This window comes from Lynx rufus, unplaced genomic scaffold (assembly GCF_022079265.1).
Source record: "Lynx rufus isolate CCGP_SWC_20201006 ecotype Redwood Valley unplaced genomic scaffold, mLynRuf1.p SCAF_7, whole genome shotgun sequence".
Classification (NCBI taxonomy): domain Eukaryota; kingdom Metazoa; phylum Chordata; class Mammalia; order Carnivora; family Felidae; genus Lynx; species Lynx rufus.
The window spans coordinates 85,759,282-85,777,042 of record NW_025814889.1 but is presented as its reverse complement, the minus strand read 5'-3'; the positions used below and the strand labels follow the sequence as shown (position 1 = coordinate 85,777,042).

At 38.0% G+C, this 17,761-nt stretch overlaps 1 protein-coding gene across 5 annotated transcripts in view; it reads right to left on the bottom strand.

The window, feature by feature from the left end:
• SLC16A7 (solute carrier family 16 member 7) overlaps positions 1-17,761 on the bottom strand; it is a 189,530-nt gene that overhangs the window by 73,463 nt on the left and 98,306 nt on the right. For all 5 annotated transcript variants that reach the window (XM_047065072.1, XM_047065071.1, XM_047065075.1 and 2 more), the window contains one exon: positions 16,754-16,997. In XM_047065072.1, coding sequence (XP_046921028.1) covers positions 16,754-16,967 — 214 coding nt within the window. In that variant the 5' untranslated portion in view covers positions 16,968-16,997. The remainder of the gene's footprint in view (positions 1-16,753; positions 16,998-17,761) is intronic.

Genomic DNA, 17,761 nt, shown 5'->3' with positions numbered 1-17,761 from the left:
AATTTAATGTCATTATTTGAAGGATGAAGTAAGGTATAAACATAATTTGCATTCTTTTCCATTCTTCCTGCGTACCTTTTATTAGTTTCATTTTTAATTCAGACATCAGAAGGGAAGATAATACCTTGCTACCAAGGCTCAGATGCCAACTAATTACTACAAGAGACTCCAGTCCTGACATCACAGGCCAGGCCTCAGAACACACTCCATCTTACCCGGTGACCCCACCATGGTGATTAATAGGTTGAGTGCTAAGGCCTAATGAGTGTGTCAGATCTTAGATGTTCTCTAGGCTAATGTAATTAGCATTATGTTGAACAGAGTATTTCAGTTACTTAGTAGAGAGCCTCGTTAAACTTCATACTAAACTATGTGTTGTCACATCTTGGTCTTTAAATTTATTTCATAATCATCAACCTAAAAGTCCTCTGTAAATAGAGATCTTTCAAATATTAAAGGATAAGCTAAATATTTTTACATCAATTATGGATTTTCTTGAACAAAAGTGAAACCCCATGCTATAAATGAAATGAAGTATTTTTCAGTGATATTTGTTGAAATTCAAGTATCTAGACTCTACCAATAGAAATTCTGATTTAAAAAAAGGAGGTTTAGGAGAAGATCCATGACTATGCATTTTAAACAAGAGACCCATTAAATAAAAAGCAAAAAGTCTGTGGACCATACTTGAAAAAGCACTACCATTTTGGTAACAGGACCAATATCTGTCTCTTAGATTAATTGAATGTATCAGAATTTTTTTTCTAATAGTTATTAGGTTTCTGAAAAAATTATCTGAATCCATATAAGGGGGATTTTCATATTGAGATTACAGTTTTAAATGTACCAATTATTTCTTGTTAAAAGATTAAAAACAATTATTGAGATGAAACACAAATGTTATTTGCAACAAACCATGTAAAGTGTAATGAGTTCTCCATTAACCAGGGGACATGGAAGGCAATGACACTTCTATCCTGCAGCCCATGGGCCTGGGATTGCTTTCAAAATTCATGAGAAAGAACACAGTGTAGAAGAATTTCTAGAATTCCTGACTTTTCTCTATGGCCAGGGATAATAAACAAAATGTCTCAGCTCTGATGACTAAGGACTCTAGCAATATTCTAATTACTTACTTGGATCTCACCTAGATATTACCATTATCAATTACTACACACTGAGTATTTTTATGTGTCTAGTGTTTGCTTTCTTGAAACATTCAGATAGAAACTCCCTACTGATCTTTAATTTAGACACATTTTTTCATCTATTACCCTAAACATTTAAGGCATTTTTATCCCAAATTGATAACTACTTACTTAACCAAACTACCATTTTCTTTATGAGCTTCAAAAGAGTTCGTTGTTGTGCTTTTTAAACATGTATACTATATGTATTTAAAATAGGAAAATGAATAAAATAAAAACTATTTCATGATAAATATATATTATAGGTATTGACATATTATAATTTGATACTGAGATTTAATGGTTCGAGAAAAGAAATTTATCATTCTTCATTCTAATAAGCCTTTTTGTAGATCCAGCCAGGGAGCAGAAGGCTATCAACTGACACTGGCAAGTCTATAAACACATTGTGCTTCCATTGGATGAAGAATAATTGCTGGGGTATCAAGCTCTATATGAGACTCACTGGATGATACCAACTCTATTTTTTCCTCTAGGAATCTTGCATTTTCCAGCAACCCTGGCCTCTGTCTTTAGGCAGAGCAGTATAAAAATTCTGATCAGTCAAGACAATGGGGGAGGAGTTAAGATGGTGGATTAGTATGGCCATCCTGAACTTGTCTCATCCCAGAAATGCAGCTAGATCAGGATCAAACCATTTTAAACACCTGGGAAATTGATCTGAGGATTAACACAACAATCTGCATAATTGGAAACAGAGAACTTGGCAGGTATATGGTACAGAGAGGTGAATAAGTGGAAAGAGAAAAGCCATGGAGCCACATAGCGTAGGGAGCCATTTTCGCAGAGAGAGGACGGAGAGAAAGAGAAATGGGGAGAGTGCAGAGCATCAGGATCGTGCAAGAAAAGCACTCCCCCTGAAAGTAGCTGGAAAGAAAGAGAGAGAGGAGTGAAACACTTGCAGGAGACAGGAGAAAAAAATCTGTTCCCCGAAACCATTGATGGGGAGAAAGGAGAGGGCTTCACTATGCCCAGGATTCCATAAATATTGGAGCACAGAGTCTGAAGTTTCAGAGCTCAGTGACTAGCAGTGCTCTGGTGAGGAAGTAGGGTGAATCCCCAAGAGCAGGCAGCAGGGTCTGAGGGGTCAGTGTGTCACACAGGGAGAAGCGGTTCCCCTGACTGGATTGCATTTGGTAGAGGTCAGATGGCCTCCCCATGAGCAAAAGTCCCAGCAGACCCCGGAGAGCAGCCATGTTGACTGATATTGAAACTGCCTGAGGGCAGCAAAACCAGACACGGGCTCAGTGATGTGATTTGCCATAAACTCTGGGCCTCTGCCACTGTGTGAAACCATGAATGTTTTCTGAGACAAGCCAGCATCTAGCCATTGCTCAGGGAGACACTGCCCCAGAGAGTTGCTGCAGGTCCATGCTGCAAGGGTCTCTGAAGTGTGGGGTTTTGAAACACATCCCCCTCTGAGATAAAACTCTGGAGGGAGGTGCTGCCTGGAAGGTAGACAGCTTGAACACAGACAGGGTAGAGGCAGGGAGCGGACAGAAGCCTGAGACAAAAGAGAGATGCTTGATCCTGGGTTGGTGAGGATGTGGAATTCTTGCACATAAGACGAGGGAGCTAGCTGAAGTCATTTTCATTTCTAGTGTGCCTGCACGCACAGTTCCACCCCAGTAAGCTAAGCAGCACAACCAAGTGACAGAGCTATTACACCAAGCCCCACCCACCTGTGCCCTTCAGGCAATCCCCCAGAAGACCAGCATAAACCCCTTCCACCTGCAAATCAATCTATGGACTAGAGTGTACTGCAAAGTTTCAATTATAAGGGAAACAGGATGAAACTTTATTCAGGTTTCATTCTGTTTGCTTGTTTGTTTACTTATTCATTTTCTTTGCTTCTGTTTTTGCTTAGGTTGTTTCTTTTTTCTTTCTGTTATTTCTCTTTCTTGGAAACAGAAAGAGCAAATTCTTTTTTGTTTTATTCAATTTTATTATTTAAAAATTTTAAATTATTTTAACATTTTTTTCCTTCATCTTCTTTCTCTATTTCTATTTCTGTTTCTTTCTCAACAAGCAGAAAGTAACACACTTAGGATATAGCTCCCTTTCGTTGATTTTGTTTTGTTTTGTTTTTAATTTTTTAACTTTTATTTTTTTATCTTATTATTCTTTTTCTTCCTCCAAAATGACAAGATGGAGGAATTCATCCCAAAACAAAGAACAGGAAGAAATTATGGCCAGGGATTTAATCAGCATAGATATGAGATGTCTAAACTAGAATTGAAAACCATGATTATAAGGACATTAGCTGGGGTTGAAAAGGCATAGAAGATACCAGAGAATCCCTTTCGGTGGAGATAAAACAACTAAAATCTAGTCAGGACAAAATTAAAAATGCTATAACTGAGATGAAATCTTGAATGGATCTTGCCATGATGGCAAGGATGGATGAAACAGAGCAACAAATAAGTGAAATAAAAGAAGAAATTATGGAAAATAATAAAGCTGAAAAAAAGAAGGAAACAAAGGGAAAAGATCATGATATGAGACTTAGAGTACTCAGTGACTTATTAAAAAGAAATAACATTTGAATTGAATGAGTCCCAGAGAAGGAAAAGAGAGCAAATGGAGTAGAAGATTTATGTGAGCAAATTAAAGCTGAAAACTTTCCTAATCTGGGGAAAGACACAGACATCAAAATCCAAGAAACACAGATAATTAGATTCAATAAAAAATGCCATCACTAAGGCATATCATAGTCAAATTCACAAAATACACAGACAAGGAAAGAATCCTAAAATCAGCAAGGGAAAGAAAAGTCCTTAACCTACAAGGTAAGACAGATCGGGTTCATAGCAGATCTGTCCACAGGAATTTGGCAAGCCAGAAAGGAATGCCAGGATATATTCAACCTGCTGAATCAGAAAAATATGCAGCCAAGAATTCTTTATCTGGCAAAGCTGTCCTTCAAAATAGAAAGAGAGATAAAGAGTTTCAGACAAACAAAAACTAAAGGAGTTTATGACCACTAACCCAGCCCTGCGTGAAATTTTAAGGGGGACTCTTTGAGTGGAGAAAAACAAAACAAACAAAACAAAACAGACCAAAAGCAACAAAGACTGGAAAGACCCAGAGAATATTACCAGAAACATGAACCCTAGAGGCAACACAATGGCACGAAATTCATCTCTTTGAATCATCACTCTAAGTATAAATGGACCAAATACTCCAAGCAAAAGACACAGGGTATGAGAATGGATTAAAAAAAAAAAAAAAAAAAGACTCATCTATATGCTGCCTAGAAGAGACTCATTTTAGAACCAAATATCTTCAGATTGAAAGTAAGGGAATGGAGAACCATCTATCATGTTAATGGTTATCAAAACAAAGCTGGAGTAGCCATACTTCTATCAGACGGACTATATTTTAAAATAAAGATGTAACAAGAGATGAAGAAGGGCATTATATCATAATTAAGGGGTATATCCAGCAAGAAAATCTAACAATTCTAAATATTTATGCCCCTAACTTGGCACACCCAAATTTATGAATCAATTAATATAAACATAAAGAAACTCATTGATAATAATACCATAATAGTAAGGGGCTTTAGCACCCCAAATACAACAATGAGCACATTATCTATGCAAAAAATCAACAAGGAAACAATGGCTTTGAATGACAGATACTTTGATAGACTAAACAAATATATTCAGAACATTTCATTCTAAAGCAGCAGAATACAAATTCATCTCGAGTGCACATGGAAAATTAACATTCTTCAGAATAAATCACATTCTGGGTCACAAATAAGCCCTCAACAAGTACAAAAAAGTCGATATCATACACGCATATTTTCAGACCACAACACTATGACACTTGAAATCAACTACAAGAAAAAAACTGTAAAGACCATGAATACTTGGAAATTAAATAACATCCTACTAAAAAATGAATGGATTAACTAAGAAATTAAAGAGGAAATTAAAAAGTACGTAGAAGCCAATGAAAATGAAAACACAACAGACCAAAACATCCGGGAAGCAGCAAAGGTGGTCATAAAGGGAAAGTATATAAGCAATCCAGGCCTTCCTAAAGAAGGAAGAAATGTCTCAAATACACAACCTAACCTTATACGTAAGGTAGCCAGAAAAAGAACAGCAATTAAAGCTCAAAACTAGCAGAGGAAGGGAAATAATAAAGCTTAAAACATAAATCAATGATACCAAAATCAAAAGAACGGTAGAACACATCAATGAAACCAGGAGCTGGTTCTTTAAAAGAATTAGCAGAATTGATAAACTCCTACCAAGATTATAAAAAAGAAAAAGGAAAGAACCCAAATAAATAAAATCATGAATGAAAGAAGAGAGATCACAACCAATACTACAAAAATACAAACAATAGGAGAATATTATGAGCAATTATATGCCAACAAATTGAGCAATCTGGAAGAAATGGACAAGTTCCTAGAAACATATAAACTACCAAAACTGAAACAGGGAGAAATAGAAAATCAGAACAGACCCATATCCAGAAATTGAATCAGTAATCAAAAATCTCCCAGCAAACAACAGTCCAGGGCTGGATGACTGTCCAGGGAAATTCAAACAAACATTTAAAGAAGATTTAAAACTTACTCTTTTGAACTGCTCCAGAAAATATAAATGGAAGGAAAACTTCCAGACTCATTCTATAAGGCCAGCATTACCTTGATTCCAAAACCAAAGACCCCACTAAAAAGAATTAAGGACCTATCTCCCTGATGAACATGAATGCAAAAATTCTCAACAAGATACCACTAGCAAACCAAGTCCAACAATACATGAAAATAATTATTCACCAAGATCAAGTGGGATTTATTCCTGGGCTGCAGGGGTGGTTCAAAATCCTCAAATCAATCAGGGTGATACATCATATTAATAAAAGAAAGAGTAAGAATAACATGATCCTCTCAACAGATGCAGAAAAAGCATTTGACAACATACAGCATCCTTTAATAAAAACCCTCAAGAAAGTAGGGATAAAAGGAACATCCCTCAAGATCATTAAGGGCCATATGAAAGATTCACAGCTAGTATCACCCTCAGTGGGGAAAAACTGAGAACTCTCCCCCTAACGTCAGCAACATGACAGGGATGTCCACATTCACCACTGTTATTTAACATAGTATTGGAAGTCCTAGCCTCAGCAATCAGAGAACTAAAAGAAAGAAAAGGCATCCAAATCAGCAATGAAGAAGTCAAACTTTCACTCTTCTCAGATGACGAGATATTTTACATGGAGAATCCAAAAGATTTCAGCAAAAAACTGCTGGAACTGATATATGAATTCAGCAAAGTCGCAGGATATAAAATCAACGCACAGAAATCAGTTGTTCAGTTGCATTTCTATATACCAATAATGAAGCAACAGAAAGAGCAATCAAGGAAATCGATCCCACTTACAATTGTCCCGAAAACTATAAAATACCTAGGAAGAAACCTAACCAAACAGGTGAAAGATCTATACACTGAAAACTACAGAAAGCTTATGAAAGAAATTGAAAAACACAGAAAGAAATGGAAAAACATTCCATGCTCATGGATTGTAAGAACAAATATTTAAAAATGTTAAAACAAAGCAAACTACACATTCACTGCAATCCCTATCAAACGAACACCAGCATACTTCACAGAGCTAGAACAAACAATCCTAAAATTTGGATGGAACCAGAAAAGACCTGGAGTAGCCAAAGAAACCCTGAAAGAGATTAGGTGGGGAAGATGGCAGCGCAGGAGGACGCTGGGCTCACCATGTCCTGCTGATCACTTAAATTCACCCACATCGGCCTAAATAACCCAGGAAACTTCCAGAAGACTAGCAGAATGGACTCTCCAGAGCCAAGTGGAGAAAAGAGGCCCACGAAGAGGGTAGGAAGGGTGGATAGGCGGTGCCTACTACACGGACTGGCGGGAGGGAGCCAGGGCAGTGGAGGGCAGCCTGCCCGGCAAGGCAGAGGCCCCCGAAGCCTGGCTTGAAAAAGTGGAGAGGCCAGACTCCAAGAGTCCTGACAGCAGACGGGACTTAACATCTGGAGTGTTAAAAGTCAACAGCTCTGCTCTCGGAGACCGGGGAGGGCGAGACGACGCCAGGAGGGAGACTTGTTGAGCCCCAGAAGACAGAGCTCAGCTCGGCGGGAGGAACAAAGGTGCTGGCAAGCGCCATTTCCCTCTCACATCCCCCAGCTGGAATTCCAAAAAGGAACCAGTTCCCATTCCTGAACTTGCTTGCACCTCGCAAATGCCCAATGCTGTGCTTCTGTGGATCCATCCCTCCCACGGGCCTGCCTACATCAAGTGTTGCAGGGACCTTCCCGCAGGGTACCACCAACTGCAAAGCAGGCTAAGCCTGTCCCTCCCACCCCTGTGTACCTTGCGGATCCACCCATCTAATACACCCTTGGCCAGATTCCATCAAAGCAGCACCACAAGCCTGGCAGTGTGCAAGCAGCCCAGACAGGGGATACACTACTCTACAGTGAGTCCTTCCCCTGGGAGACGGGAAGATAAGGTACACACCCATCTGACTGTCGCCTCAGAGGTGGGCTGCAGGCAGACATCTGGTCTGACTATGACCCCACCCTCCAACACAAGTTACTCCAGACAGCACAGGGGAAGTGCCCTAGAGTTTGGAGCCACCGCAGGGACTCTCCAAAATGAGAAAATGGAAGAATTCTCCTCAGAAGAAACTCCAGGAAGTAGAGGCTGCTAACGAATTCATCAAAAACGATTTAAGCAATATAACTGAACAAAACTTTAGAAGTAATAGTCATAATTAATTGCTGGGCTTGAAAAAAGCACAAAGGACAGCAGAAAATCTTTTGCTACAGAGATCAAGGGACTAAGAAATAGTCATGAGGAACTAAAAAATGCTATAAATGAGGTGTAAAATAAAATGGAGGCGGCGTAGCACGAATTCAAGAGGCAAAGGAGAGAACAGGTGAATTAGAAGATAAAATTATGGAAAAAGAGGAAGCTGATAAAAAGATATAAAAAAAAATCCAGGAATATGCGGGGAGAATTAGAGAACTAAGTGATGCAATCAAACAGAAAAATATCTGTATCATAGGAATGCCAGAAGAAGAAGAGAGAGAGAGAGAAAGGGGCTGAAGGTGTACTTGAACAAATCATACCTGAGAACTTCCCAGATCCGAGGAAAGAAACAGGCATTAAAATCCAACAGGCACAGAGAACTCCCTACAGTGGTAACTTGAATCGATCTGCATGACATATCATAGTGAAACTTGCAAAATACAAAATTCTGAAAGCAGCTAGGGATGAATGGTCCCTAAGATACAAAGGTAAACACATAAGGGTAGTAGCAGACCTACTTAATGAAACTTGGCAAGCCAGAAATGAATGGCAGAAAATCTTCACTGCGAAGAACAGAAAAAATATGCGGCCAAGAATCCTTTATCCAGCAATTCCGTCATTCAGAATAGAAGGAGAGATAAAGGATTTCCCAAACAAACAAAAACTGATGGAATTCATCACCACGAAACCAGCCCTACAAGAGATCCTAAGGGTGATTCTGTGAGTGAAATGTTGCAAGGACCAAAAAGTACCAGAGACATCACTACAGGCATGAAACCTACAAACATCACAACAATTCTAAACCCGTATCTTTGAATAATAACACTGAACGTAAATGGACTAACTGATCCAACCAAAACACATAGGGTATCAGAATGGATAAAAAAACAATACCCATCTACTTTCTGTCTACAAGAGACTCATTTTAGACCTGAGAACACCTTCAGATTGAAAGTGAGGGGATGGAGAACTATTTATCATCCCACTGGAAGTCAAAAGAAAGCTGGAGTAGCCAGAATTACAGACAAACTAGACTTTAAATAAAGGCTGTAACAAGAGATGAAGAAGGGCATTATATAATAATTACAGGGTCTATCCATCAGGAAGAGCTAACAATTATAAATGTCTATGCGCCGAATATGGGAGCCCCCAAATATATAAAACAATTAATCACAAACATAAGCAACCTATGGATAAGAATGTGGTAAATGCAGGGGACTTTAATACTGCACTTACAACAATGGATAGATCATCTAGACACAGGATCAGTAAAGAAACAAGGCCTCTGAAAGATACATTGGATCAGATGGACTTGACAGATATATTTAGAAGTCTGCATCCTAAAGCAACAGAATATACTTTCTTCTTGAGTGCACATGGAATAGTCTCCAAGATAGATCACATACTGGGTCACAAAACAGCCTGTAATAAGTATAAAAGAAATGAGATCATACCATGCACACTTTCAGACCACAATGCTATGAAACTGGAAATCAACAACAGGAAAAATTCTGGAAAACCTCCAGAGCATGGAGGTTAAAGAACACACTACCAAATAATGAATTGGTAAACCAGGCAATTAAAGAACACATTGAAAAGTATATGGAAACAAATGAAAATGAAAATACAACAATCCCAATGCTTTGGGATGCAGTGAAGGCAGTCCTGAGAGGAAAATACATTGCAATCCAAGCCTATCTCAAGAAACAAGAAAAATCCCACATACAAAATCTAACAGCACACCTAAAGGAAATAGAAGTGGAAAAGCAAAGACACCCCAATCCCAGCAGAAGAAAAGACGTAATAAATATCAGAGCAGAAATAAGCAATATAGAATCTAAAAAAACTGTAGAGCGGATCAATGAAACCAAGAGTTGGTTTTTTGAAAAAATAAACAAAATTGATAAACCTCCAGCCAGACATTTCAAAAAGAAAAAGGAGAGGACCCAAACAGATAAAATCATGAATGAAAATGGGATTATTACATCCAATCCCTCAGAAATACAAGCAACTACCAGGGAATACTATGAAAAAATTATATGCCTACAAACTGGACAAACTGGAAGAAATGGACAAATTCCTAAGCACCCACATACTTCCAAAACTCAAACAGGAAGACATAGAAAATTTGAACAGACCCATAACCAGTGAAGAAATTGAATCAGTTGTCAAAAATCTCACAACACATAAGACTCCAGGACCAAATGGCTTCCCTGTGGAATTCTACCAGACATTCAAAGCAGAGATAATACCTTTCCTTCTCAAGCTGTTCCAAAAAATAGAAAGGGAAGGAAAACTTGCCAGACTCATTCTATGAAGCCAGCACTATGTTGATTCCCAAACCAAACCAAGACCCAGCAAAAAAAGAGAACTACAGGCCAATATCCCTGAAGAATATGGATGCAAAATTTCTCAACAAGATACTAGCAAATCAAATTCAACAGCATATAAAAAGAATTATTTACCATGAACAAATGGGATTCATTCCTGGGCTGCAGCGTTGGTTCAGTATTTGCCAATCAATCAATGTGAAACATCACATTAATAAAAGAAAAGAACCATATGATGCTGTCAATCAAAGCAGAAGAGGCATTGGACAAAATTCAGCATAGTTTCTTAATAAAAACACTCAAGAAAGTCGGGATAGAAGGAACATACTTAAACATATTAAAAGCCATTTATGAAAAGACTACAGCTAATATCATCCTCAATGGGGAAAAACCGAGAGCTTTTTCCCTGAGATCAGGAACACAACAGGGATGTCCACTCTCACCACTGTTGTTTAACATATTGTTGGAAGTTGTAGCATCAGCAATCAGACAACAAAAGGAAATCAAAGGCATCAAAATTGGCAAAGATGAAGTCAAGCTTTCACTTTTTGCAGATGATATGGTATTATACATGGAAAACCTGACAGACTCCAAAATCTGCTAGAACTGATACATGAAATCAGCAAAGTCACAGGATAAAAATCAATGTACAAAAATCAGTTGCATTCTTATACACTAATAATGAAGCAACAGAAAGATAAATAAAGAAACTGATCCTATTCACAATTGCACCAAGACTCATAAAATACCTAGGAATAAACCTAACCAAAGATGTAAAAGATCTGTATGCTGAAAGCTATAGAAAGCTTATGAAGGAAATTGAAGAAGATACAAAGAAATGGAAAAACATTCTGTACTCATGGATTGGAAGAATAAATATTGTTAAAATGTCAGTACTACCCAAAGCTATCTACACATTCAACACAATCCCAGTAAAACTTGCACCAGCATTCTTCTCAAAGCTAGAACAAGCAATCCTAAAATTTGTATGGAACCACAAAAGACCCTGAATAGCCAAAGTAATATTGAAGAAGAAGACCAAAGCAGGAGGCATCACAATCCCAGACTTTAGCCTCTACTACAAAGCTGTAATCATCACGTCAGCATGGTATTGGCACAAAAACAGACACATAGACCAATGGAATAGAATAGCGACTCCAGAATTGGACGCACAAAAGTATGGCCAACTCATCTTTGACAAAGCAGGAAAGAATATCCAAAGGAAAAAAGATAGTCTTTTAACAAATGGTGCTGGGAGAACTGGACAGCAACATGCAGAAGAATGAAACTAGACCATTTTCTTACACCATTCACAAAAATAAACTCACAATAGATAAAGGACCTGAACATGAGACAGGAAACCATCAAAACCCTAGAGGAGAAAGCAGGAAAAAGCCTCTCTGACTTCAGTCGCAGCAATTTCTTACTTGACACATCTCCAAAGGCAAGGGAATTAAAAGCAAAAACGAACTATTGGGACTTCATGAAGATGAAAATCTTCTGCACTGCAAAGGAAACAATCAACAAAACTAAAAGGCAACAAATGGAATGGGAAAAGATATTTGCAAATGACATATCGGACAAAGGGCTAGTATCCAAAATCTATAAAGAGCTCACCAAACTCCACACCCAAAAAACAAATAATCAAGTGAAGAAATGGGCAGAAAACATGAATAGACACTTCTCTAAAGAAGACATACAGACGGCCAACAGACACATGAAAAGATGCTCAACGTCACTCATCATCAGGGAAATACAAACCAAAACCACACTGAGATACCACCTCATGTCAGTCAGAGTGGCTAAAATGAACAAATCAGGAGACTATAGATGCTGGCGAGGATGTGGAGAAACGGGAACTCTCTTGCACTGTTGGTGGGAATGCAAACTGGTGCAGCTGCTCTGGAAGACAGTGTGGAGGCTCCTGAAAAAATTAAAAATAGATCTACCCTATGACCCAGCAATAGCACTGCTAGGAATTTACCCAAGGGATACAGGCATGCTGATTCACAGGGGCACTTGTACCCCAATGTTTATAGCAGCACTTTCAACAATAGCCAAATTGTGGAAAGACCCTAAATGTCCATCAACTGATGAATGGATAAAGAAGTTGTGGTTTATATACACAATGGAATACTAGTTGGCAATGAGAAAGAATGAAATATGGCCTTTTGTAGCAACGCGGATGGAACTGGAGAGTGTTATCTAAATGAAATAAGTCCTACAGATAAAGAGAGATACCGTATGTTTTCACTCTTATGTGGATCCTGAGAAACTTAATAGAAGACCATAGGGAAGGAGAAGGGGGAAAAAAAAAGTTAGAGAGGGAGGAAGGCAAATCATAAGAGACTCTTAAAAACTGAGAATAAACTGACGGTTGATGGGGGGTGGGAAGGAGGGGAAATCGGGTGATGGGCACTGAGGAGGGCACCTGCTGGGATGAGCACTGGGTGTTGTATTTAAACCAATATGACAATAAATTTCATATTAAAAAAGAAAGAAGAAACACTGAAAAAGAAAACCAAAACTGGAAGCATGACAATTCTGGACATCAAGCTGTATTACAAAGTTGTAATCATGAAAACAGTATGGTAGTGGCACAAAAACAGACACATAGATCAATGGAACAGAATAGAGAACCCAGAAATGGACCCACAGATATATGGCCAACTAACCTTCTACAAAACAGGAAAGAATAACCAATGGGAAAAAGACAGTCCTTTAGCAAATGGTATTGGGCAAACTGGACACGGACATGCAGAAAAATGAACTGGACCACTTTCTTACACTCTGCACAAAAAAAAAATTCAAAATGGATGAAAGACCTAACGTAAGTCAGGAAACCAGCAAAATCCTAGCACAGAAAACAGTCAACAAACTCTTTGACCTCAGCCACAACAATTTTTTACTAGACACATCTCTGGAAGCAAGGGAAACAAAAACAAAAATGAACTGTTGGGACCTCATCAAGAATAAAAGCTTCTGCACAGCAAAGGAAACAATCAACAAAACTAAAAGGCAACCAACCTATGGAATGAGAGAAGATATATGCAAGTGACATATCTGATAAAAGGTTAGTATCCAAAATCTATAATGAATTTACCAAACTCAACACCAAAAAAACAAATAATCCAGTGAAGAAATGGTCAAAAGACACAAAGAGATACTTTTCTGAAGAAGACATCTAGATGGCCAAATGACACATGAAAAGATGCTCAATACTACTCAGCATCAGGGAAATACAAATCAAACCCACAATGAAATACCACCTCAAACCTGTCAGAATGGCTAAAAGGAACAACTCAGACAACAACAGATGTGGGTGAGGACGTGGAGAAAGGGGAACACTTTTGCCCTATTAGTGGGAATGCAAACTGCCACAGCCATTCTGGAAAATATGGAGGTTCTTCAAAAAGTAAAAATAGAACTACCCTATGATTCAGCAACTGCACTACTAGGTATTTATCCAAAGGATACGCTTATGCTGTTTCAAAAGAGAACATGCACCCCAATGTTTATAACAGCACTATCCACACTAGCCAAATTATGGAAAGGCCGAGATGTCCATCGACTGACGAATGGATAAGGAAGATGTGGTACATATATATACACGATGGAATATTACTCAATGATTAGAAAGAATGAAATCTTGCCGTTTGCAACAATATGGATGGAACTAAAGCGTATTATGCTAAGTAAAATAAGTCAGAGAAATATCGTGTGATTTCTTCACTCATATGTGGAATTTAAGAAACAAAACAGATGAACATAAGGGAAGGGAAGGAAAAATAAGATAAAATAGAGAGGGAGGCAAATCATAAAAGACTCTTAAACAAAGAGAACAAACTGAGGGTTGCTGTAAGGGGTTGTGAGTGGGGGAATGGGCTAAATGGGTGAAGGGATTAAGGAGGGCACTTGATGGGATGAGTACTGAGTGTTATATGTAAGTGATGAATCACTAAACTCTACTACTGAAACCATTATTACACTATGTTAACAAACTTGGATTTACATAAAATTTTGAAAAATACACACACACACACACACACACACACACACACACACACACACACACAAATTCTGACCAGTGGAATATTACAGAAGTGCTGTTTATCCTTTCCAGGCCTGGCCCTAAAATATCTCCACATGTTCTTCCATGATGTCTGTGTTCATTCTCTCCAGACAAATGGAACAGATTTTAGAAACACCACAAAGTCTCAGGTGATGGCAGAGCCACTAGATGAAACATTGCTTGAGCAATAAATAAATTCCTTTGAGGCACTGGGATTTTTGGGTTATTTGCTTAAAAGTAATAAAGTCAAGACTTGAGTTAATCTAAAAGTTATACAAATTTTTGTCTTGCTTGTGAGTTAGTCAACTACCTATTCAACAAAAAATTTTGATGTTCAAATTCAATGGACTTCTAGAGGAATCTGTTTCATTTGTATTTAAGAAGGGGAAAAATTCATATCTTAACATTAGCACATTTTGTAGCTCAGGACAAGAGGAATTTGTGTGTAGTTCTAGTGAAGTGTTATTAAAGAACACCTGACCCTCTGCCAGAGGAACAAGACAGGGTGCACAGTATCTACTGTTTCTATAGTCATCAGAAATACTATAATTATATTCCTTAAAGTAACTGTCCAAAGGAGATACTCAGAAAGTGTTTTAGAAGCAGAAGTTTTCACTGATCCACCCAAGTAGCATTTTAATTTTTTTAAATGTTTATTTATTTTTGACAGAGGGAGAGAGACAGAGCATGAGCAGGGGAAGGGCAGAGAGAGAGGGAGACACAGAATCCGAAGCAGGCTCCAGGCTCTAAGCCATCAGCACAGAACCCGATGCGGGGCTCAAACTCAGACCGCGAGATCATGACCTGAGCCAAAGTCGGACGCTCAACCGACTGAGCCACTCAGGCGCCCCCCAAGTAGCATTTTAAAGATTCCTTTTGGTACCAGAACAAAAAATGCAGCAATTTAACCTAACTAAAAAGCTAAGAAAGGCAAACTGGATTAATGTAAAATCAGTGACATATAGAAAATGGAAAACACATATCAACATGAGCACACATGTGCACACATACACACACACACACACACACAGGATTATTGGAGGATAAAATTTTCACCTCGGTAGCACACTAAAGAGACCAATATCCTACAGAATAATCATATGCCATTGACAAATGACCTCGGTGGAGGTATCACTGAATCAGGTCAGTAGAAGGCCTGGCCTAGATCTGGCTCTATCACTTTCTAGAGGCAGAGAGGAAGAAATGAGAAAGGCATAAGAGCATAGTGACAATGTTTTGAGCCTCAATTTCCATCTGCCACTAATGAGGTGTCTGTCTTGGGAAACTATTTTATGTTTCAATTTCCTCAGTTATATAATGGAGAGAAAATAATACCTATTTCACATATTGTTAAGAGGATTAAATCATATGATACATAACAAGTGTTTAGAGAGAACTTATGTGAAAGTAAATACTAATAAATGTTGAATATTATTTCTAATGGTATCTCCCTATCACTAATGAGCCATATTACCTTCAACTGCCAAGTAAGAAACTGTGCTAAATGATTTGTATGGTTTCTCTTAGTGCTTATATTCTAAGCCTACATCTGTATCTTAAAATCAAGTATCCAGTTGAAAAATGAAAACTCAAAAACCTAAATATTTTAAGTAATGACTTAAAAAAATTAGAGACAGTCTAGTCTGCTGTTGAGATTGATTTAAAGAAAATAATTTACATAATAATGCACAAATAATTCCATTTTTTAAAAAATATTCAGAAGTGATACGGTACTTTGTTTTATTTTTTATCCTTCATGAATCTTACCCTCATTTAAACAAGGAATGTAACGAGATAATTTTCAGGCAACCATTTAAATTAAAACCTGTCATATTTAATGAGTACGACAGAGATAAGGAATTATTTTGATCACACAAACCTGAATGGATCCAGAATGTACTGATAACACTCCATTTTTGCAGCTGAAAGTGAAGTACTTCCTAGGCTTATAGATTGTCAGCAATTGTAGGTTATTTCTCATTAAGAAGAAAGCATTTCTACCAACTGTAGCAGTGGTAGGAAATGATACTGACACTACAGTATAGACTTCACTCCAAATTAAGTGGAAAGGTAGCTCCCTCGGAAATTCTATAATTTAGTGAATCTTAGTTTGTTCAAAGAAATTATCGTTCAAATAAATACTCTAGTAATACTCAGATTCAGGTGAATAGTTCAAGAGGTGGAATCAACAAAATTATTAAGAATTCATTTGGAATTATATGCTTGATTGGTTTTAAGTGACAATATATACACCAAGACACTACATGTAAAACACTGTGGTATGGAAGAATTGTTTTCTTAATTGGCAATTCCATTTATTACCAGAAAACTTACCTCCTGCATACATAACAGCCAGCATAATGGATGATATCCAGGCTATCTCACTGTAGGTAGCGTTGAATATTTGCTGAATTTCTTTGAAGAACACCGTGACTGCTTTGGGGAACGCATATGAAAATCCAATGGAGATAAAAGATGCTCCAACCACTACCCAGCCCCATCCTCCATCAGGAGGTGGATGTTGTGGGGCACCTGCTGGGGGTGGCATGTCTGCTCCTCTATTTGAAATTCAAATAACCTGTTTAAAGAAAATGAAATAACAGTTGAAACCATATTTCCATTTTCATACATTACTCTTGATAATCACCAAAATAGTATATTCCAGTTATAGCTACGATTATATAACTTTGCATGAACACTTTTTAATACTCTTATACTCAGAAAATTAACAAAAAAAATGTAATGAGGTATGTCACTTTGCTATGGGCTAAAAGTTGAAACCATTTAATTCACTTACAGAAATAAAAATTACTCAACGGTTTCAGTTCTATACTGAAGTACCAACTCCAAAATAAAAGCTATCTCAATCTGATTTCTAAACATAGTAAAAACAGAGCTATTATCACTTAAAAACAGAATACATTTGGGGACTCCTGTGTGGCTCAGTTGGTTGAGCGTCCCAGGTGGCTCAGTAGCTTAAATGTCTGACTCTTGATTTCCACTCAGGTGGTGATCTCCCAGTTCATGAGTTCGAGCCCTGCTTTGGGCTCTGGGCTGACACTGTGGAGCCTGCTTGGGATTCTCTCTCTCTCTCCCTCTCTCTCTGTTCCTTCCCCACTTGTGCTTTCTTTCTTGAAGTAAATAAATAAAAACTTAAAAAGAAAACCCAGATTACATTTTTAATCCAAAATACTTAGTATTTTCTTTACAAAGTTTAAAAAGGACCATGTATGGGGTAACTGGGTGGCTCAGTTGGTTCAAGCGTCCAACTTCAGCTCAGGTCATGATCTCGCGGTCTTTGAGTTCAAGCCCCACGTCAGGCTTTGTGCTGACAGCGCAGAG